The sequence below is a fragment of the Primulina eburnea genome, chromosome 3, assembly GCF_022965805.1.
Source record: "Primulina eburnea isolate SZY01 chromosome 3, ASM2296580v1, whole genome shotgun sequence".
Taxonomy (NCBI): Eukaryota; Viridiplantae; Streptophyta; class Magnoliopsida; order Lamiales; family Gesneriaceae; genus Primulina; species Primulina eburnea.
Window position 1 is genome coordinate 5,744,419 of NC_133103.1, and position 21,211 is coordinate 5,765,629.

Consider the following 21,211-nt stretch of genomic DNA (forward strand, 5'->3'; position numbering starts at 1 on the left):
TTGCACAACATGATTGTTGATGATGGAAGTCGGAAGACATGCAATAGGTAATTGGTGAGATAAATATGACAATGATCCTCATTTAGATGCATCAGGGTTCCGATAGTACATTAAGAGAAATTGCGAGCTACTTGATAATTAAATTCGAGCCGACTTGACTGAAGAATTAAAAACGAGATTGAAGTTGGAATTGGATTTTGATTTGAAATTAGATTTGGATTTAAAATTTGATTTAGAATTTTATTATAGTGTTAGACTAATTTTTTTTAAAGAATTAGATTTGATAGTTAAAATTAAAATTATTTTATATTTAAAGATTTTATTTTACTTTATTGTTTTTTAAAGCTATTTTTATTTATAATATTTAGTACTTATATATTGTTTATACATTATATAAAAAATTGATTTATAAATATAAAAAAATATGTCTTTAATTAAATAATTTTTTTAATAATGAAAAAAAATCATAAAAAAGAAAATTAAAATAAAGTCATCAAATTATGATAAATTAAGTTTTTAGTATACAAAAATAATAGATGATCATAAAAAAAAAAGAATTTACATAATTTTTAAAATATATAACTTTTTATAATTTATTTCCAAATAATTTTTCAATTATACGATAAAGTATATGTGAATTAAATATATTAATTTTTGAAGAAATGATATTTTAATTAGTCTTAAAAAGAAAAAAAACAAGTAATTTTTTTCATATAATCAAAATCTCATAAAATCCTTTCAATTTTGTTAAGGTTTCATTTAGTCATTAAATATTAATCAAATGTCAATGTAATTTTAAAAATTTGTGTGAGACGGTCTCACGAGTCGTATTTGTGAGACGGATCTATTATTTGGGTCATCTATGAAAAAATATTAATTTTTATGCTAAGAATATTACTTTTTATTATGAATATGAGTAGTAATGACCCAGCTCAAGAGGGTCCGTGAAATGTCGCACATGAAACTCACTCTAAAAAAATTGTGCGTTTTAAATTTTGATTTGATATGGACGTGAGACAATAAATCTTACGGTCAGCCTAATAACGAGTGAAAAGATGACAGGTGGCTCATTAATTGAGGAGCCACTTCCACCCCGTGGATTCGCAGCCCTCGCTCTTGGCCGGATCTAACACCACTGTTGTCCGATTTAACCCTACGCCCATTCACTTAACTTCCATTGCTGTTGAAATCTATATAAGTATACCGCGCAGCACCCCGATTCTATCCGGTTCTCTCTCCACCAATGCCTGCATTTCCCCGCTTCTCTCTCTCTCCCCAAATCCCAATCCCAAACAGTAGTGTGTGTTTCTAGGTTAAACAAACTGCATTTGAAAATTGATTACCCATTTTTGTTTTCGAAAGCGACGAGGATTGATCCATTTCTTTTGATTTATTGCTATACATTATCGCCCGCTTCTGTTGCTGCTTAACGGCATTGATGTAAAATTTTGAAGGCGGGCATGGCGGCTGCGAGGGGGTTTGCGACGCCGATAAACGTGAGGTTATTGAGGAGAGCTGACGTGGCATTCATCAATGGTAAGAATGGAGTGGTTCTGGAGGTTCGGGGGAAGAAGAGGAGGCCTCTGGTGGAGGAATTTGTCAAGTGCTGCTGTTCGGAGATTCGGAGGGTTAGTGGGTCCGGTAAGAGTGTAGAGAAGTTTGAGGACCGTCGGTTTGACCCAAATAAGAGCTCGAATTATCGTGGTCGGGCCCCAGCCATGCCCTTTGCCTCTTCTAAGTAAGCCTCGGTTCATTTCACTTTTTTTACTCGGCTTTTCTTTTTTTAGTGCCCAAATGACAAGAATAGATTCCCTCTCTCTTTATGCATGGTGGAGTGACTCTCACTTGTTTTGGCTTATTGGGCCTAAAAGGCTACTTAATATTTTGATTTTTATTTTGGTTTTGGTTTAATTCTGACAGTTTACCATTTGATTTGATGTGACTTGTTTGTTGGGATACAGCTTGATTTTTTCAGGCAAATGAGATAAACCCAGGAACTGCCCTTTATGAATGGTACATAGACTAGCAAGTTTTTTCAATTTTCCTACTATGAAAAAGTCGAAAACTTTATAAGATGGATTCCTTTAGTATGTTCTTTCAGCCAAGAGTTACGAGTGAATGTCTTAGAATAAAATAGGCTCTGAATAGACGTGCTTATTGTTTTACATTTAAAATTTCTGGAAATGTAGGATGCGTAACAGATGCCTAACTGGTGTGATTATTTAGTATATTCCATTGCTAGAAAAAAAATGATATATCGGCTTTTCTCTTCTGAGCGGTACACTAATTATATCAAAATTTAGCAAAATTACACACAGTTGTTTGATCACGATGATTGTTTTAAATATTAGCAGAGATGAGAATAACTATGTTATCATTGGTGTGTATCTCTCACATTTAAGATTTGAATGTTAAGAGAATCATATGATTGAAGTGGTTTCTGCATCAAATCAGTCTTATCTTTCTGTTAAACACCGAGCTTACTGAGGCAGAAGTTGGGACATGGTAGGGGAGACTCTATTTTAGTTGCAAATGGGAAGATTTGTGAATAATTAGTGGCGTGTGAGGAATTATAACATGTTGCCCATTATAAGATTTTGAATGTAGGCTCCATTTGTCACCAGCTTTATAGAAAGAAGTATCGAAGTTGTTGGTTAAAATAAACATCCTCCATTCCCAATTACGCGATGAAGGATACACTTATCTGATTATTTGAAGTTTAAAAGTTATCAATTTTGTATGCTGTAGATCTTGGCTTGTTTCAAAACAAGAAAAGTTCTTTTCCCGATGCACACCAAGAAATTCAGGTCCTCAGTCCCGAGATTCTCCACCCAAACGAGGTAATAAATTTGTACTTTTCTAGCTAACTTTTCTGTTACATCAGAAGTGTCAAAGAATCTCGATCAATTAAGTGTGAATGTGTATTTGACCAGAGTATTCGATTCTTTATGAATTGGTTTAATTTATCGTAAGTAATACTCTGTCCTCTGTAGATACTGGAATTGCAAACGAGAAAGACTGGGGTATCAGTTTGTTAAATGAAAATATCAATGAATCCGGAACCAATGAAGATGGTAGTACATGGTTCCGTGAAAGTGGAGAAGATCTTGGAGATAATGGTTACAGATGTAGATGGACACGGATGGGAGGTCAAAGCCATGATGGCACCTCAGAATGGAAAGAAATGGTATATGAATGCCGTAAAGTTAATTTAATGCATTGAACATGTGAAGCTATTTAAATTATGTGAATGTTCTGTGTCAATTAAACCATGGAACAAGGCTCCACTATAATCCTTGTTTCTCTACAGATTTTGTTTTATATTTTCCAATCAAAACCATAGTTGTCAAGGACGCAAGGCGCATCGAGGCGCACAAGGGCTCTGGAGCCTGAGGCGCAAAGCAAGGCGCGCGCCTTACCGAAGCAAGGCGCACATTTTTTTATTTTTTTAAAAAATGTATTTATCTTAGAATCGCTTTGCGCCTTACCGAAGCAAGGCGCACATTTTTTATTTTTTTAAAAAATGTATTTATCTTAGAATAATATATTAAAACATGAAATAATTAAGTCGCAATGTCATACAAAACAACAAATAATTAATAAGTTCATAATAATAAGTAACACGATTAAAATTCTTCAATTATCCACACTTCTATAATTTTGTTGCAGTCTGCACACTTCTGCTCTTGTCGTTATCTGATATTTAATTTGTTAACTGGGCTGCTAGGGTTTAAGGTTGGGTTGGGCCTTTTATATTTTAAGTTAATATTTAAAAAAATGCAACTTCTCAGTTAATGATTTTTTTTTTAAAAAAAAGGCAATCTCAGGAGCGCCTAAGGCGCGCCCGAGAGCCCTTATGGGCTCGCCTTTGTAAATCGTTGCGCTTGGGATATCCCCAGGCGCAACGCCCGCGCCTGGTGGCGCCTCTCGCCCTCTCCTTTGACAACTATGATCAAAACAAAACTATTTTACATTGCAGTTGTTTACATTTTTCTTGTGTTCATTACAAAATTTTTGCTTGCATTTTTTCTTTTAGATGCCACCTGTTTGCATTTCACTTAGTTATATTTACTTTCGTGTGAGTTAATGATCTGGAGAGTGTATCGACTGTTATCATTCTTTCAAACCCTATATTACTCACAAAATGGACCATCTGCACATCGTGAAAGATTTGTAGCTTTTATTGGAGAACATATGCACATTGTCTCATGAAAAATTCTTTACAGAGTTATAATGCAATTGGCTCATTAGACAATCAAATTGATCAAGTTTGTGCTGCTGATACCATAACATTAAACATTCTAAGCTAAACTTTTCAGGATTCAGAATGATCAATTAAATCAAGGTAATGCATTATAAGAGCATCTAATTTACAGAAGAAAGGTCAAGAGTACAACTGGAGCTTGCTACATACCAATCAATGATTACTTTGAGCTTATTAAAATCACAATCTTTCAGCTTATCTTCACAATTTGTCGTTAGTATAATGTTTTGGACAGTATTTGCTATTAGCAATCATGTTAACTGGATTTGGGAGTAGTTAGAACTACGGTTTCAAATATTGTGCAGGAAAACAATAGAAGTTTGAGTATATGATAGACTAGTATAAGCTTATTAAGTACTCAATCACCAAACCAGGTAGCCCTTTTTGTTCCTGATGGGCGAACACAACAACTGCTAAATTATTAAGCGCTCTCAGAACTTTTCTTGATGTGAGCATTCAACGCTCCAATGTCCCCTGAGATTTTTGAGTGAATTTCATTTGTTAACTTCTGAGTTGTATTCTTAAAGTCAGAGATACCTGAAAACTTTTTCAGTTCCTGATATTGCCATGTGCAAGATAGTCATGCAAATATGCCTCTTTTTTATGACCTTATTAAGTATCATCCCAGGTGGATGCATTTAATTGGATTTGTTGATCTCCTTGACAGTGGTGGGAGAAAAGTGATTGGACCGGATACAAAGAGCTAGGTACTGGCACTTGGTTCTTTTTTCATCTTTTACTATTTAACTTTTTGAACTGGACAGAGAATGTTTTGGTAATTCACTAAAAAGAGATTCTTTGTTAGATTTGTTTCCCTCTGGAACTCATGCCAACTTGAAGTGCTTATTTTCAGTTGATCTGATACAGGTGTTGAGAAATCAGGGAGAAATGGAGAAGGAGACTCTTGGTGGGAAACATGGCGAGAAGTTCTTCACCAAGATGAATGGAGGTTTGTCTTTGAATTTGACCGTCTTTGAATTTGACCCATGCGAATTCGTATTCTAAAAACTATAAAAGGAAGACATATTTTGTGGACTCTGTACTTTATCATCCTCACAGATACCAATATATGTAACCACAGTAATCTAGCTAGGATAGAACGGAGTGCTCAGAAACAAGCAAAATCAGGGGCAGAAAACGCTGGGTGGTGTGAAAATTGGTGAGTGATGGTAGATGGCGTTCTACTAATATCATTAACTAATTTGCGATTTGACAATCCGTTCTACATGAAATTTAGTTATTTTATCTGCTGTGCAGGTGGGAAAAATATGACGCCAAAGGCTGGACTGAGAAAGGAGCCCAAAAATATGGTAGACTAAATGAACAATCATGGTGGGAGAAGTGGGGAGAGCATTATGATGGAAGGGGATCAGTCCTGAAATGGTATTCTCCTCCCTTATCTTTGTCCTTCCTGAGGCCTCTCTTTGCCTTGGATTATTCAAGTTTTTAATAACTTCCTAGGTATCTCTCTACAGTTGCATAATTATATGTGACGATATCATTGCTGAATAATTTTTTGAAGAAAGTAAAGCTCTCTCTGGCTTCATCAGTTTAGTATCTATTTATCTATTTTCAATTGTCAGTGGATGTTCATGGAAATTTTAATCTATACCGTGTGATGTTTCATTTTTCTTATCTCCAGGACTGACAAGTGGGCAGAGACTGAACTCGGAACCAAATGGGGAGACAAGTGGGAAGAAAAGTTTTTTGCTGGCATAGGTTCACGTCAAGGGGAGACATGGCATGTATCACCGAGTGCTGAAAGTATGTCATCCACTCTTTTATGTATGCCAAAATAGAGTTTAGACAAACATTTGCATGATATCATTTGTGTGCTGGAGTGTAGTCCCTTTAATTTACCCCAGTTTTTATCAAATTTATATAATGAAAGATAGTGCAATTTGCTAGTTTCACGGATCATGATGCTATGTCAATGTGGAAAAATGAACACAGTTATATTGTGCTTCATGTGGAGTAATAAAATAAAATAGAGGATTAATAATCCTAACCCATGTTTTTGAATCCCAGATGGTTGATTAATTATACTAGTCCTTTCCTAAAGTTCCATTGATTGAATTAGTCTAATCATGACTCATTATGACAGAGCAACCGATTTGCTTTTGATGAAGTAGACTTACTTGCTCGATAATGATGTCTGTTTCTCCTTATTTTATTGATTTATGTCCAAATTATAGGGTGGTCAAGGACATGGGGAGAAGAGCACTTTGGGAACGGGTGAGTGGTGCACAACCAATCCTCTCTGTTAGTTAACTAGCTTCCCTTACATGATTATCGAGAATTCTTTGTTTGAAAATGTTTCAAATGAAACTTTTTCTTGCAACAAATCTGTTTGTAGCCAATCGAACCTCCATTCTGTCTCTTTCGTATCATATACCACGAGAGTCAAGAACAATTGCAGCAGCAAAGATGCATTCATGGTTAAATATTACTCCTGATCATAGAAATTGACAATGTATATTTTTCTTTTGCAGTAAAGTGCACAAGTATGGCAAAAGTACAACTGGAGAAAGCTGGGATATCGTTGTAGATGAAGAAACATACTACAAGTATGTCTTGTTCCCCAGCATATTTAACTTTCCATTTTCTTTACTTTTGATGTCTCTTGTGCTTTCTCGTGTATAAACTGACATGTTTTAACTTGTAATCGAAGGGCCGAACCACATTATGGATGGGCTGATGTTGTGGGTGATTCAACGCAGTTATTGTCCATCCAACCTCGAGAGAGACCTCCAGGAGTCTTCCCAAATATCGACTTTGGTACAGCTCCCGCACCCACAGAAGAGCCACCCGAGTCATCTTTTTCACAGTGATGAATGGGCACAAATTCAAAATGAGTTGTGTGGTTGAAAGTCCACTAAATTTATGTGTAAGGAGTTGTTTAAAACTTGATGAGTTGCAGGATATTTCTCCATTTTATTCATTCTTTCAATATTTTGCCGCCTGCATATCAATGTTGAAAATATTTTAGACATTTGGTTAACAAGTTTTAAGTTATTCTATTCAATTGTTGATGTTGTATCTCATGGTTTTCAAATTGGCTTTCATGTTAATTTACGTATACGAATTGGGCTTTCTCTTAGAACTGTAGGGCTGAAAGTGAGGTGGGCGGCAGGTTTGGATGTCATTCATTGTACGTGACATTATACAAATTCTAATTAAAAGGGGAGAAAATATAGTAAAAAAGGGTCATTTTTGTAATACTTTGTTTCGACATTCTATATACCAACGGAAGCATACGTCTTGAGTGAATATAGCGTTTCAAATTTTTAGTTTAGAGTACATACGATTTTCAAAAAATGTTAATATGCTGTAAAAAATGTTCAGCCGATTATGCACTAATTTGAGAATAATCATTTTGAAAAAAATGACGTAGATAATTTCAAGATGAAGAAAAATAAATGCTATGAATTATTTTAAAAAAAATGAAGTTAGATTGTGGGTTGCGGCATCGAGGTGGGTTGGTTAGTTAAGAAGTGGGCATGCGGGATTTTAGGACGTATGTGTCTCAAAGTCTTTTAATTTTTTTAGTTAAATATAAATGTAATTGTAATTTTTAGAAAAGATTAATTTAGTCCGAACACTTAAAAAGGTCAAGATAGTTTTTTAAGGGGTGAATGTATTATAATATAGTAAAGATAATTCTTGACAGAATGTTTTTTATTAAGTAAAAAAATATATTTATTTGTGTTGAAACATGAATATATAGATTTAATAAAAGATATTATCATAATTTTGACACAAAAATCAAAATTTATAATCGAAGCATGACGCACTCATTTTAGTCAATATTGGAACAAAATAAAATCTGTTTTATTATCACATGTTTCATACAATATCGAGCTATAATTTCAGAAATATATTTCTTTTAAACTATTTAAATTTGATAGTAACATAATATTTTCACTTAAAAAACTATTAAAATAAGAATATATATATATATATATATATATATATATATATATATATATATATTAAAATAATGTAACCTTTTCCCTCGTATTTGTAGACTCTAAGGCTGCGATTGGTTTGGAGGATAAAATAAACTAATGATTAGTAAGTAAATGATAAAGAAAATGATTGTTGTATGAATGTCTTATATGGTGTTATGTTTGGTATGATTTTTAAGTATGAGATAATTTTGAATTTTTGATAAAAGGACAAAATTGCCCCTTCTTTTTTTTTCTTCCACTCCGGCGGCGACGGCGGCGGGCTGGCGACGGCGACGGCGGCAGTTCGTCGGCGGCGGTCCGGCGGCGACACCGGCGATGGGTGGTCTGGCTGCGATGACCGGCGGTGGGTCTAGCGGCGGTGGGTGGTCTTCCGGCGGTGGTCTAGCGGCGGCGGTCATGGCGGAAGTGGTGATGAGTTTGGATATAGGAAAAGGGTAAAATTGGAAAATAGGAAGGATTAAGATTTGGATAAATAATCCTAGAAGGTGAGGAGGTATTATTTTAACCCACCTAATATAACCTAATCATTCATAGGAGGTATTGACTTGTTTAAATAATCACGCGAACCAAACGACTGACTAGGTAGGATAAAATAATCAATCCCTCCTAATCACCCGAACCAAACGCAGCCTAAGCGTTTGGTTGGCCGGATTAGGATGGATTAAATTTTTTATCACACTTTATCCTGCGTTTGGTACGATTTTTATTTATCCAGCTCAATCCCTCCTACAAGTGATAAATAATACCTCCTTCCTCCGTAGGATTATTAATCCCTCCTCTATCTCTACTCTCTTTCCAATTTTACCCTTCTTCCTTCACCGTTATTGAACCACCTCGGCTGTCGGACCGCCGCCGCCAGACCTCGCCTCCGTCCTCGACGGACATTCGCCGGACGCCACCCGCCGTCGTCGGACCTCGCCGCCTCCGCCGCCGCCCTCGCCGGACATTCGCCGTCGCCGTCGGACCGCCGCTGTCGGAGTAGAAGAAGAAAAATAAAAGAGGAAGGACAATTTTGTCATTTAATCAAAAATTTCAAAATTATCTTATACTTAAAAATCTTATCAAATATACTGCCATATATTACATCTCTACAATAATCATTTTCTTTATCATTTACATACTAATCATTAATTTATTTTATCCTATTACCAAACGTAGCCTAAATGCCAGTTTTAAGATCCTTCAAGAGAGTGGCACGGTATACCACTTTTAAAAGTAAAGTTTTCTCCGACAAAATATATATCACGAGTTATTGTACTGAGTCACGTGGATGTGGACCCCAGATTGCGCCACGCGCACATGCGGCGGCAGTGCTTCAGTCGACTTCTGGCGTGTCATTTAGCCGACAAATTGTAAAACCCTCACGTCTCTGTCCGACGTGACCATTTGTGATTGGCTGGTGCTTTCTATCGTCTCCATCTTTTTCTCTTTTTCTTCTTTTCCATAATTGATGTACTTCTGTCCTCCCAACTGGCCTTCTCTGAATGGGAATCGGAGCATCCAACCTGGACGGAGGCCGCCCAATTTTTTTATTTTATTGATGAAAAATTTAAAAATAATTTTTTTCATTTTTTTTCTTAATATTTGCCTTTTGTCTTTGTTTAAAATTTTTTTTTTCTTCTCCAACCTCTATTTTCTGACCCAATCCTCAATCTAACCTTTTTTATTGCCAATTTTATTTTTTAAAAAATATTTTGTAACTTTTTTTGAACTAGAAGCTGATACAACATGTGACACACAATTGTCCAATCCATCAATTAAATAATTATTTACTTATATTATCTAGCATCTTTCGATATGAATGTTACTAAATATAAAAAAAAAAACAATTAGTAAATTGACACGTCGGCCGTTAATTTAGTTGGGGCCCTCCCATGAATAAAGTAAATCTTAATCGCGTCAATTCCGCGTCATAATTCTCCATTATAAACCCCGCCATCCTCCTCCGCACTTTATCCACTCGAAATTAAAGCTTCCAATTTTACTGCGATTCAACACCGATCTTAATCCTCATTTTGCATCTGTTTTAGATATCATATTCTTGTTAGAGTTAAGAAGGAGATTCAAAAATGGCCGATCACCAACATCACGAGCTGAAGAGAGACGAGCAACACGAGGCTGCCCCCGTACACGTCAAGATTGAGGAAATTGATCAGCCCGTCGTGGCCACCGATCGTGGGCTGTTCGATTCTTTTGGGAAGAAAAAGGATGATAACAAGTGTGAAGAGGATGCGATTGCATCTGAATTTGACGACAAAGTTCAGGTTTGTGACGAGAAGGAGGAAGAGCCCAAATTTGAGGTTTGTGAAGAGAAAAAGGAAGAGCCCAAGGAAGAGGAAAAGAAGCACGAAAGCCTGCTTGAAAAGCTACACCGAAGCAGCAGCTCCAGCAGTTCTGTAAGTGTTTGATCATCACAATAAATATGCGTGCTGATAAATATCCTCTTGAGCTTGTAATTAATATTTTGCTTTTTCTTGGTTAAACTGCAGTCTAGCGATGAAGAAGAAGAAGTAGAGGAAGGAGGCGAAAAGAAGAAGAAAAAGAAGGGTTTAAAAGATAAGATCAAGGAAAAAATAACCGGAGACAAGAAAGGAGCAGCAGCAGAAGAAACATCTGTCCCAGTTGAGAAGTGCGACGAAATTCCTACTCCTGAGCTGGATGAGAAGAAAGGGTTCTTAGATAAGATCAAGGAGAAGCTACCCGGAGGCAAGAAGACCGAGGAAGTGTCTGCAGCACCGCCGCCGCAGCCGAAGGAAGAGGTGGTCGAGTGCGTCACACCGGAGGCCGAGGGCAAGGAAAAGAAGGGTTTCTTGGATAAGATCAAGGAGAAGCTTCCAGGGTACCACCCCAAGGGTCATGAGGAAGAAAAGAAGGAAAAAGGAGCGGAAGCATGCCTCTAAGAGAGCAAATATTTTTATTTTATTTCGCTTTCTCGTTTATTATGTTATATGGTATGATATTTAACTTGTAATTTACAGTGTTATGGGTCATGATCGTGTGTTGTTTGGGTGACCCTTTTGATTGTCTTTGCTTCATCTTGTTTGAGTTTTTATGTATTAATTTTTTGAAACAGAGAGCTCGTGTATGAAATATATATTCTGGTTTTAACATTAATGTTATGTTAATCAATTTAACGTAAATATGATATTATTATGTGAAACAGAGCTGTGATTCTAAAATATTATAGCCTTCTAGTAAAACAACATAAAAGATAAACAAGCTGGTTATTAAATAACCCACACATGCCATAACATTATTGAAGATATGTTCAAGAAATGCGGATGGGAATGAATATATATGATGACATTATTTATAGTACTAGAGTTTGGTGACAACGATAAAGTTACTACTTTGTTATTGAAAGAGGACGTGGCTCATGCTTTTGATGATGAAACCTTGACCTCTCTTCTTTGCTTGTAATAAAAAATTTAACCACTCTTCTTTACCTTTTAAAACTTTTTTTAAAAAATAAATAAATATCGTAAGACACAAGGGTAGCACACAAATTTTAATTATTGCAAGATGAGAATTCCTATACTAAAACACATTTAAAGGTTTTCTTGGCATAGGCGAAATAGAGAAGTTTAAAAACTCTTCATATACACTAGAAATAAAATAAGAAGAGAATGTATGTATGTCAACGAAATGAATTTGATAAATTATGGGGGTATTTCAAAGTTTTGTGTCACAATTTGTATTTGAAAGTATCTGAATGTCCCAAAACTTACAACTCACTTTAATCTGGATAAATTTTCCCCTCGTCTCCTTGCTGTCCTGTCATTGATTCATTCTTTCCATCTGACTAGACTTCTTTTCTTGTGCCAACTAAGAATATCACCTATATTTCCCCATCAAAACTCATGATAAGAAACACTATGGACAAGGTGTTTTTGGTTTTCAACAAGGGGATAGCGAGGACAAATTATCAGAAATCGACTATATTCGCTATTTTTATTGTCTAAATTTTTGTGAATTTATTAGATTAATGAGTTCTGGAAGGTATTGAGAGATCCATCAAAGAACCAAGCCAATACCAAATTGACTGTCAAAAACCAGAGACTGTTCTGCTCGACACTGGAGAAATGTTTTTGGCCTACGCTTGGGCGGTACAGTAGTTTGATTACCTATTGTTCCAAAGAAAATATAAAAACAAAAGATGGTCTTCAATTCCTAACTTTTGTTAGATTTTACTTTGATAATCTGGCAGACAGCAATTCTGCCAATTCAAATGCTGAGGTTGGGGCAACTGGTCATTCTATCCGTGCCAGGAGGTCTGTAATCTATTCAAGTTTTTAACAGTAAAACTAAATCGAGGAATCAACTTTCTTGTAACTATACATATGACGGAGAATTCTCAGTTTTTACGTCAATGGCTGGAAGAACACCAAGGGAGGCAGTGAAAGAAACGCTGATATGTTCAGGAAATGGAGAATCTAACCATTTCACCGGGGCGTCAAGTGGATTCACAGTCTCTTAGAGGGTTGCTTTAGCCTTAGAATCATCTTCATTTAGCAGAAAACAAATGGACAACTCAAACAAATGCAATACATCTGTTGTCATGAATAATAGGATATCCAAATAAAGTTCCTCGGCTTACCATATATGTTTTATCTGAAAAAGTAGAAATCTTATGATCGGGTTTCTATGTCAATCATTTTTCTTTCTTCGGCCTGTCCCCTAAATCCCACGCCTCTTATTTGATAGAGATCACTTTTTCTGCACTCTTTGTTTTTTTCAGACATTTTGCACTTGAAATTGTTGAATAGACAGTGATCATTTCTAACATCACTTCTAATATCGCCGACATGTCGAGCCAAATCAGCGATAAAAAGATTGAAAGTGTAAAAAGAAGAGAACTTACTGCACCAACATTTGTTTTTACTGATTAGAAAACCAAAAGCCGATTTAAACCGACTTATAACATCCACGATGTTCAGACAATTACAACCTGTAGTCGAACTGAAATCCACCCACTGCAGCGGGGAGTATGTATTCTACATGTTGTCTTCTCCGGTTGTGAAATTGTAAACAAGATATTAATGACAGTGTTCACTTATTTTTTCTTACATGTATTAACAAATCCCATGTTTTCTACGGTTGTTTGGTGAGAATAATAAATAAGTCCTAGACAGATTGGTACTCTTGTAAAACTATTGAGATGTCGTGCTGCGCTAATTGCAACATCTCGCCGCAAGATTCTGTGTATTTGAATCCTTTTTATCTGCAATTATCTTGAAATAAAAATATATTGCGATGTTTAAGTTAAATATATATATAAGCATATATTCCAAGTGCTACCTTGTCTAACCATCTACTTACAAAATCTGTCATGCCACCTCATTGGTAATTATATATTTAGACTTTTGTGTAGTAAATGCCAAAAGAAACCACTCTCGCGTTTACCAATCATAGCTAGCTAGCTCCCAAAAACTTTGAGAAACGAATGAGATGCTTGACTCACAAATTTGCTTGAGTAGATTTTGCTAGTGTTTTTCATTAAATGAAAAAATAGTACATTTTGTATCCTCAGAGATTTTCGTAAAGCCAACTAGTACAATGTTATACAGTTAGGACTCACACTTTATAAATACTTAAACAGTATAAATATAAATATATGTAACGCAATTTTTTGTATATTTGTAATGATATGTTTGTCGCTTTGTGATTCTGATATTTTATGTTGTTAAATTTCAGTCTTTGTTAGTAATTTTGTTTTTTTGGACAATTTTAGTCTTTTTCCGGATGTTAGGATGATGTTGAACAAATGTGACGCTGATGCGTGTATTGTCATATTAATACTTTCGATTAAAAATAACTAAATTTATAAAAAGCAAAAGATACAAGACTAATCCTAAATTTGATAAAATGGGAAATCAAAATCGCAAAGAAATAAATATACGTAATAAAATACAATTTTTCAATAAAAAATCATCACTAAAAATTCTAAATGTTAATATAAGTTCTTAAAAATTCATGTATTAATTTATTAACCCCCAAAAAATTATATATTAACGACAGTGAAAAAATTACAAATACATGATATATTTGAATAATTATTATTATAAATGCAATTTGTATAGTGTTGAATGAATCCCGCTAATGATGGGGAGGCAAGGGGACAAGAGGAATTATAATATGATCCATCATCTATATTCAATGTATTTCACACCAACACATCAATGATTGCAGATTTGATGTTGGAAAATGAAACATATAATTTAAAAAATTAAGTGTACCCGTTTTGCAATAACATGCAAAGCATATCCTACGTAGAGCCATTGTCCCACTATATATACAATCACAAAACCGACCAGAATTTTCAAGATCGAGAGAAAGAAATAAATTCAAAAATGGAGGTTTCACAAGCTCCCTTTAGGTCCATTAGCTTGCCTTCAAGGCTACACCCCATTCATGCCACGAAATTTGAAGCTGAGTCAAGAAAGCTTAAATCTTGTTTTTCAAAAACAGTTCCCATTACCTCAGAAGCCTTTCAATCTGGTCTATCGGGCTTAGCAGATTTGTACAATTTTGTTGATGAGGAACTAACACATTTCCATGCCGCTCAACAAGCACTTATCCGTCGACATCAACAGGATGAATGCATTGTGGGCTCGATCGAGTTGCTGGATTCTTGCAACACTATAAAAGAGCTTGTTCAAATGATCAAAGAAAACGTTCGATCCCTTCAGTCAGCCCTGCGACGAAAGGGCTTGGAGAACTCCGGCATTCAACAAGATGTAGCCAAATATTTTTGTTGCAGAATGAAAATGAAGAAAGATATAGCTAAGACCCTAAAAACACTCAAGAATTTGGAGAACAAGACTGGAGAAGGAAACTTCATTAGTGCTTTCGAAGAAGTGAGGGGGATCACTATTGTCATTTTCAAGTGTCTTCTAATGTTCTTGTCTTGGCCGATGGCTAAGCATGGGGGTTGGAATTTGGTGGAAAAGTTGATGATCAAAAAATCAGCGGGTTCTAGCAGAGAATTTAACATGATTAGTGAAGTGGGCAGTGTCGATGTCGCACTAAATTCCCTACAAGGAAGAATTGGAAATGGTGGGGCTAGGGTTCTTGATGCACAAATGATGCAAAGATTGAAAAATCTTGATTCTTGCCTTGAAGGTATTGAGGCCGGATTAGAAAGATTGTTTAGACATTTGCTTAGAAATAGAGTCGCACTTCTCAACATTCTCACCGATCACTAAATTATAAGATCAAATTTTCGTGTTGATTATATCATGGTTTTTAGAACAACCAATTCTTGTACGTACGTACAATATGGTTTTATGTGAAGAAGATAAGATCAAATCAATCTCTATAATCCACTTGTTGTTTCTCGCAAATTTCATAAAATTGAATTATGAATTTAAATAACAATATGTATAAATTGAATTATGAGGGTTTCATTTCATTTTTCGAAAATCCGATGATCCTAATTTCGCCCTTTTTTATGCTCTTATGCAATAAATTTTTTTTATATATAAAAAAATGTGTTGGATTTTGTTTACGGCAATGTACTAAAAATATGCGGATTTTTGAGGTTTTAGAACGTTTTACTGTACGGTCACATGATGCATGGTAATCGCAATGCGCAAATCTTAATTACTTAATTCTGAATCCATACATCCTGTTGGAGACAAAACCAACGGACAGGATTTCTAGCTAAGTCGGGAGAGAGAGACATGATTCATTTTATTGTTCTTTCTTGTTTCTCTGTCTCCAGACATTAATATTATAAAATTAATTATGCCAACACAAGTACTCCACCCTCTGCGTAAAATGACAAATAAAAATACAAGATATACTGATCGTGACGACAAAATTTAATAATCTTTAACTGCACAACTATATAACAACTCTAATTTGTATCAAAACTCAAATTTATCTTCAATCACGCACTCTGAAATAAATTTTTATATAGCAAAGTATTAAATTGATAAATGTGACTTTAAATTATATAAGATAGTATCAAAACCAATTTAGTTTACTTTACTATGATAAGTTTTATTATATCATAACGGATAAGTTTGATTTTATCTAAGTATTTTATAAATATTAATGATTGAAAAATAATATTATATCATAATTACTTATTAAAATCAAATTCATTAAAAATTCTAAATATTTATAAGTATGAAAAATTAAATCATAAATTAAAATTAATTTTTAAAATAATGAAAATATTAAAAAAAATGTGGTGGAATTTAAATTCTTAAAAAATAAGTGTTATTTGAAATTCATCTCTAGAACCATTCCCTTCAAATTAAAGTAATCAATCCAAGCTCAACCTAATGGTTTAATAGAATCAAATTGAATCAGATATTAAAAAAAATTAAGACTCGAATTTAAAGGATCAAGCTTGTTATTGAGTTATGCAAACTATATTGTTTGAAATACATTTATTTTCTATATAATTATATATTATTAATATGACAAAAAATTGAGTGAGACAGTCTCACGGTTCGTATTTGTGAGACGGATCTCTTATTTGGGTCATCAATGAAAAAGTATTACTTTTTATGCTAAGAGTGTTACTTTTTACTTTTTATTGTGAATATCGGTAGGATTGACCCGTCTCACAGATTAGGACAAAAAATTGAAACAAGTTCAAGTTCAACTCAAATTTGAGTATAATCGAATCAAATCTTTTTCAAAATACTCGAAAACTAGGTAATCGGCATTTGCGCCCCTAATTAATACGACATCGAACCCAATTAGACGCCAAGTTGGAAATAAATGATTAACAAAAGAAAGCCCACATGGCTCAAAACCAAACCAGTCCAAATGAATTTGGGCTAATTAATATACTTTACAAATTGGGCTTAGTAGTGAGACCCAAAGTTTTCCCCGTTTGACCCCATTGAATTCCCTAGCCAAGTCGACGGGGGTGGATTCACTTCAGTTCGGTCATGGCATCCTTGTCCTCGGCGGCCGCCGCCAAACCCTAGCGGGCGCGGAAGGTCCCTCGGCTTCTTCAAGACCGCCATGGAGAGAAATCCAAGCTTCATTCAATTCTTCGTGATGACAGGAATACTTCTGCTAAGCGCCAAGTCCCTAACACAGAGGAAATCGTCTTACTGGAATAAGAGCATAAGGGCCTAAAATCCCTATGAATCAGATCAAAAGCCTCCTCGCTGAAGCCGCTCTCGAGCCCACCCGCGCTTTTGCCGCGAGGCTTCGCTTCCTGTTCGGGGGTGAAAGTAATTGACGTAGTTTTCATATCTTTAAATTGATCCCTGAATTTCATTTCATTAAGCTTGGGGTAAGTTATTGCTGCTTGATCATGTTTGTAATCTCATCGCTTCTTCTTTAAAATGGTGCTCAATTAAGAACTTTGGTATATCAATTAGATTTATTTTTGACAATTTGATTGTAGGTTTTCTTTGCACTCTTTGAAGAAAAAAGCACAGATGGCTTAGAAATTGTGGCTGTGGTTCATTTTCACTATATTACTTCTTCATTTGCTGCATTGTTACTGGAAGCATGAGTATCTTATAGCTAACCATAAATGAACGAAATACAAGTACTCGAAGTGAGTAAATATCTGACATACTGTTAAGTAGTAATAGACCAAATACTTATTAATCTACTAGTAACAATAAGTGATCGATTATTTGGTGCCTTATTTTGAATTTACTATCCTTAAAATTTAAGGTTTTTTTTTTTGAATACCTTGAGCTTTTAAAGTGCAGTAGCGGTGCCTCATTAAGTCTTGCGTCGGGGCGCATTGCTCGTCCTCATGGGCATTAAGGACCATGATAATGTGGATAGGCTTGGAATGATTGATTGCAAGTGTATGCCTTACTAAATATGAACATTCATGAGATGTTTAACTTGCCTAGCCACAATTCGCATGCCGCTTCTTTGTCGAAGCTATTCATCCCATGTAATTGATGTCTTTACATTATTGCTTGTGCATAGGCTACTTGTGTCTTGTTTCTTATGGACCAAGTGACACGGGGTACAGACAGTAGACGGGGGACATCATCGAATGAAACTTTTGTATGGTTCGAAGCACACCGATCGTCCTAGGATAAATCTCTCTTTTGATGCTAATTGTTTCATTTGGCTGTGAGCCATGTTTCTCCTTTTCAGTCAAGTAGTGGAGCGGGGACACGATGCTCCCATACATTAGCTACATGAAAAAAGGTTTTTGTTTCTGGAAACTTTCTTTGATTGTTTATCATTATGACGTTTATTGCAATGCTTGAACATTGATGGATTCTGACGCGTTGTTTGGTTGGTTCAACATTATGAAGTGTTGACATAAACTTTATTATAAAATAATAATAAAGTGATGTATGGAGAGGCAATTATTGCATTATTCACTGATCTGTAATCACGGCACATGCACCTCCCAAAATTACAAAATATGGATAATGATTGGGGATGGTGGTGGGAACCTTTTTTGCCAAAACTTCACGTTTTCACAAATTCAAGTGGATTGGGGAGGCGCTTTCATTTATCTGTTCCTTGTTCCTTTTTAATAGACACTAGCGGCTGGATACGTTTATTTAGTTTATTGATTACTTAGGGAAATGGATGTTGAAAGTTAATGGGAGTTGGAGGAAATTTTATAAATATATAATGTTGTATTTGAATAGATTGAAACCAATTTTTTTAACCAAATTGGTTGATCCATTGACCTAATTTAATTCCCTCCCCAAAATTAACATGTTTTTCTCTGGTCAAATAGCGCCTCCCACTACTTTCCACCAATCATGCTCTAAAAGAAGAGAGGCCTCGTACACAGAAAATTTGGGGAACTGAATAAAAATAGATCAGAAGATGGATTAACTTGAGGGAAAAATTGGCTTCAATATATTAATTAGAACCCATTACTTCCTAATGTTTTAGTAGCGTAGAAGACTTTATAATCAGGTCAACTTTCTTAAGTTTAGGAACTATTTTAGGATCTAGTCCATCTTCCATTGGAGCAATTCTACTCATATCTCATCACATTAGATCATGCATGTTTTTTCATATTTTAATAGAATTCGATCTCATAAATCGAGAGCTAAAATTACACCACATCATAAGAGGAAAACACTTGTAACATAAAAATCCATATTTTAGTATGTGAGATCCAAGATAAACTAAACTGGTTAAATCTCTACACTATAGAAATGAAAATGTATATTGCTAAACCCTTCATTAATTTAAAAGAACGTGTATTAAACCTAAAAAAAATATTTCATTCTGCCGCTGTACTCATGTAAAGTACCGTAGAATATGTACATTCAGGTTCCCACTGAAAAGTCTTTTAAATTTAATAATATGTGTTTTTTAATGCCACGTTATCAGTTTCATTGTGAAAATTCTGACTTATTTGTAATTTAAGTCTTTCCAATTTGAACCATTACTTTAGAATATGGCCAAATCACGCAATTCCACTTTCTCGAATTTTTCCTATATATCTTTTGAAATTCGGGGCATTATGAGTATTTTACACGGACAACCCACGATGACTCAAATTAAATATACAAGGATTACTTGATATATATGGCACTGACCAAGAAACTGTGCTGTTGGATACCGAACTAGGCAGGCACATTTACCATAATGCGAATACACATGTCACGTACTATTTGCCGCTGCTTGGAAGTGAAGACAAAAACTTTCACTTCACAGGTACCCAAGCATAATGCTTGTTTTGCCTTTGGACCAAATCTCCTAATTTACAGGTATCAAGAACACTTAGGTTTCCAAATAATCAAATCAAGAATATACAGGTTGGTTTCGACATCACAACGAATTGCTGGCTTCGGCGGGGACCCGCCAAACGCGGTGTTAGCTCTTTTAACACTTACGTGACTGTATTCACATTGAAATTCCCTGGAACTTCTTCCATTCTTTCTACCAGAAACCAAATTTTAAAAAATAAAAATAAAACTAACACTTTTCTAAAATTCTCTCCAAAACCACAAAAAACAAGGCATGTGGGAGACCATTGGCCCTCCCTTTGTACTCATCATGGCCCCGATCGCCTCCACTGTATATCGAGTTCTTTTTTTCTTTTTAGCCATATCATTTTGTCTTGGTCACATTCTTGAGTAAAGTTAAAAAAATTTAATAAACGGAGTTACAAATTTGTATTTTCTAACTGTACGTGTAAAAAGTTTATTTACTTTTTCGTGTTATTTTAGTTATCTCAAGTCAAATAAATGATAAACATAATATAGAAATATAATGAATTCAATCTTGACTTATAGAAAATATGTAGAAATCTATTGTGTTAAAAATAAAATCACCTTGTCTTCATAAATAATAAAATAAAATAAACTTACGTAAAATCTTGAAAAGTCAAGTGATACTCAAATAGATTTTATTTTTTATAAATATCAATAAAAAATTTATACAAAGAGTATAAATTTTTTTACTGCTACGTGAAATTATATAGAAATCAATAAAAATAGTCAATTCTACAAAATCTATAATTTATAAATAAAATTATTAAATTTCTGCAATAAATGCACCTCATAAATGCATGCAATTTTTGCATATTATATGCACAATGAGGTCAATAATAATTCTAATATTTTTTTGTTCTTTCAGTTTTTGACTAAATTATCATTTTATTCTGAACTCCTCACTTAATCTTGATCAACCACTGTTTCATTTGTTTTTTTAGAGCACTGCTAAATTGTAACTTCGAAATCATCTCAGCACCTACAGCCACTCACTCATCCACAAAAATGACCCAACAACATCACATCCATATTCGGCCTCTGCTCGTTCCAAACCTCTCAATTCCCACGTTCATTTTTCATGAGAGAATTCTGTTCATTTTTCACCAATATACATGAAAACCAAGTGTGAGTGTGTGACCTTTCGATCCTAGCTTTGAGGTAGTGCCCCAACACTTGTTCCAATGATTGTTAGACGACACATATGTATTTTTCATGTGATGCAATGCATGATTTCACGTAAAAAAAAACATATACAGATACTACCCTAAGTATGAGTTCGAATAAAT

The 21,211-nt window shown here is 34.8% G+C and overlaps 3 protein-coding genes and 1 long non-coding RNA gene across 6 annotated transcripts; all 4 read left to right on the forward strand.

The window, feature by feature from the left end:
* The first annotated feature begins 1,080 nt into the window (after positions 1-1,080).
* On the forward strand, positions 1,081-7,304 carry LOC140825725 (protein EARLY STARVATION 1, chloroplastic-like). Of its 3 annotated transcripts, XM_073187657.1 has the most exons (11): positions 1,084-1,738; positions 2,749-2,840; positions 2,994-3,187; positions 4,932-4,971; positions 5,132-5,213; positions 5,346-5,423; positions 5,522-5,647; positions 5,907-6,028; positions 6,460-6,499; positions 6,757-6,831; positions 6,936-7,304. In XM_073187657.1, the coding sequence occupies exons 1-11, from the start codon at positions 1,461-1,463 to the stop codon at positions 7,093-7,095; spliced, it is 1,287 nt and encodes a 428-aa protein (XP_073043758.1). In that variant the 5' UTR covers positions 1,084-1,460; the 3' UTR covers positions 7,096-7,304. The 3 variants fall into 3 exon arrangements, 2 of the variants coding, with proteins under 2 accessions (XP_073043759.1, XP_073043758.1); XM_073187658.1 differs by lacking the exons at positions 6,757-6,831; positions 6,936-7,304 and adding an exon at positions 6,621-6,756 and having other exon boundaries at positions 1,081-1,738; XR_012116732.1 differs by lacking the exon at positions 6,936-7,304 and having other exon boundaries at positions 1,082-1,738; positions 6,369-6,499; positions 6,757-6,832.
* A 2,873-nt stretch (positions 7,305-10,177) lies between these two features.
* Positions 10,178-11,349, forward strand: LOC140825726 (uncharacterized). The gene is made up of 2 exons (XM_073187659.1): positions 10,178-10,631; positions 10,725-11,349. Exons 1-2 carry the CDS (start codon positions 10,305-10,307, stop codon positions 11,133-11,135), a joined length of 738 nt encoding a protein of 245 aa, XP_073043760.1. The 5' UTR covers positions 10,178-10,304; the 3' UTR covers positions 11,136-11,349.
* A 3,236-nt stretch (positions 11,350-14,585) lies between these two features.
* Positions 14,586-15,440, forward strand: LOC140828682 (uncharacterized). Its single transcript, XM_073191607.1, has one exon. It carries the CDS (start codon positions 14,586-14,588, stop codon positions 15,438-15,440), a length of 855 nt encoding a protein of 284 aa, XP_073047708.1.
* A 1,497-nt stretch (positions 15,441-16,937) lies between these two features.
* LOC140825728 (uncharacterized) lies at positions 16,938-18,484 on the forward strand. The gene is made up of 2 exons (XR_012116733.1): positions 16,938-17,758; positions 18,157-18,484. It is a non-coding gene; the product is annotated as an uncharacterized lncRNA (long non-coding RNA).
* The last annotated feature ends 2,727 nt before the right edge of the window (positions 18,485-21,211 follow it).

Coding starts and splice junctions, on each gene's coding strand:
- LOC140825725 (XM_073187657.1), top strand. CDS start 1,461: ATGGCGGCTGCGAGGGGGTTTGCGACGCCGATAAACGTGAGGTTATTG. Junction 1,739..2,748: donor ATGCCCTTTGCCTCTTCTAA/GTAAGCCTCGGT, acceptor TGTATGCTGTAG/ATCTTGGCTTGTTTCAAAAC. Junction 5,214..5,345: donor CTTCACCAAGATGAATGGAG/GTTTGTCTTTGA, acceptor ATGTAACCACAG/TAATCTAGCTAGGATAGAAC.
- LOC140825726 (XM_073187659.1), top strand. CDS start 10,305: ATGGCCGATCACCAACATCACGAGCTGAAGAGAGACGAGCAACACGAG. Junction 10,632..10,724: donor GCAGCAGCTCCAGCAGTTCT/GTAAGTGTTTGA, acceptor GTTAAACTGCAG/TCTAGCGATGAAGAAGAAGA.
- LOC140828682 (XM_073191607.1), top strand. CDS start 14,586: ATGGAGGTTTCACAAGCTCCCTTTAGGTCCATTAGCTTGCCTTCAAGG.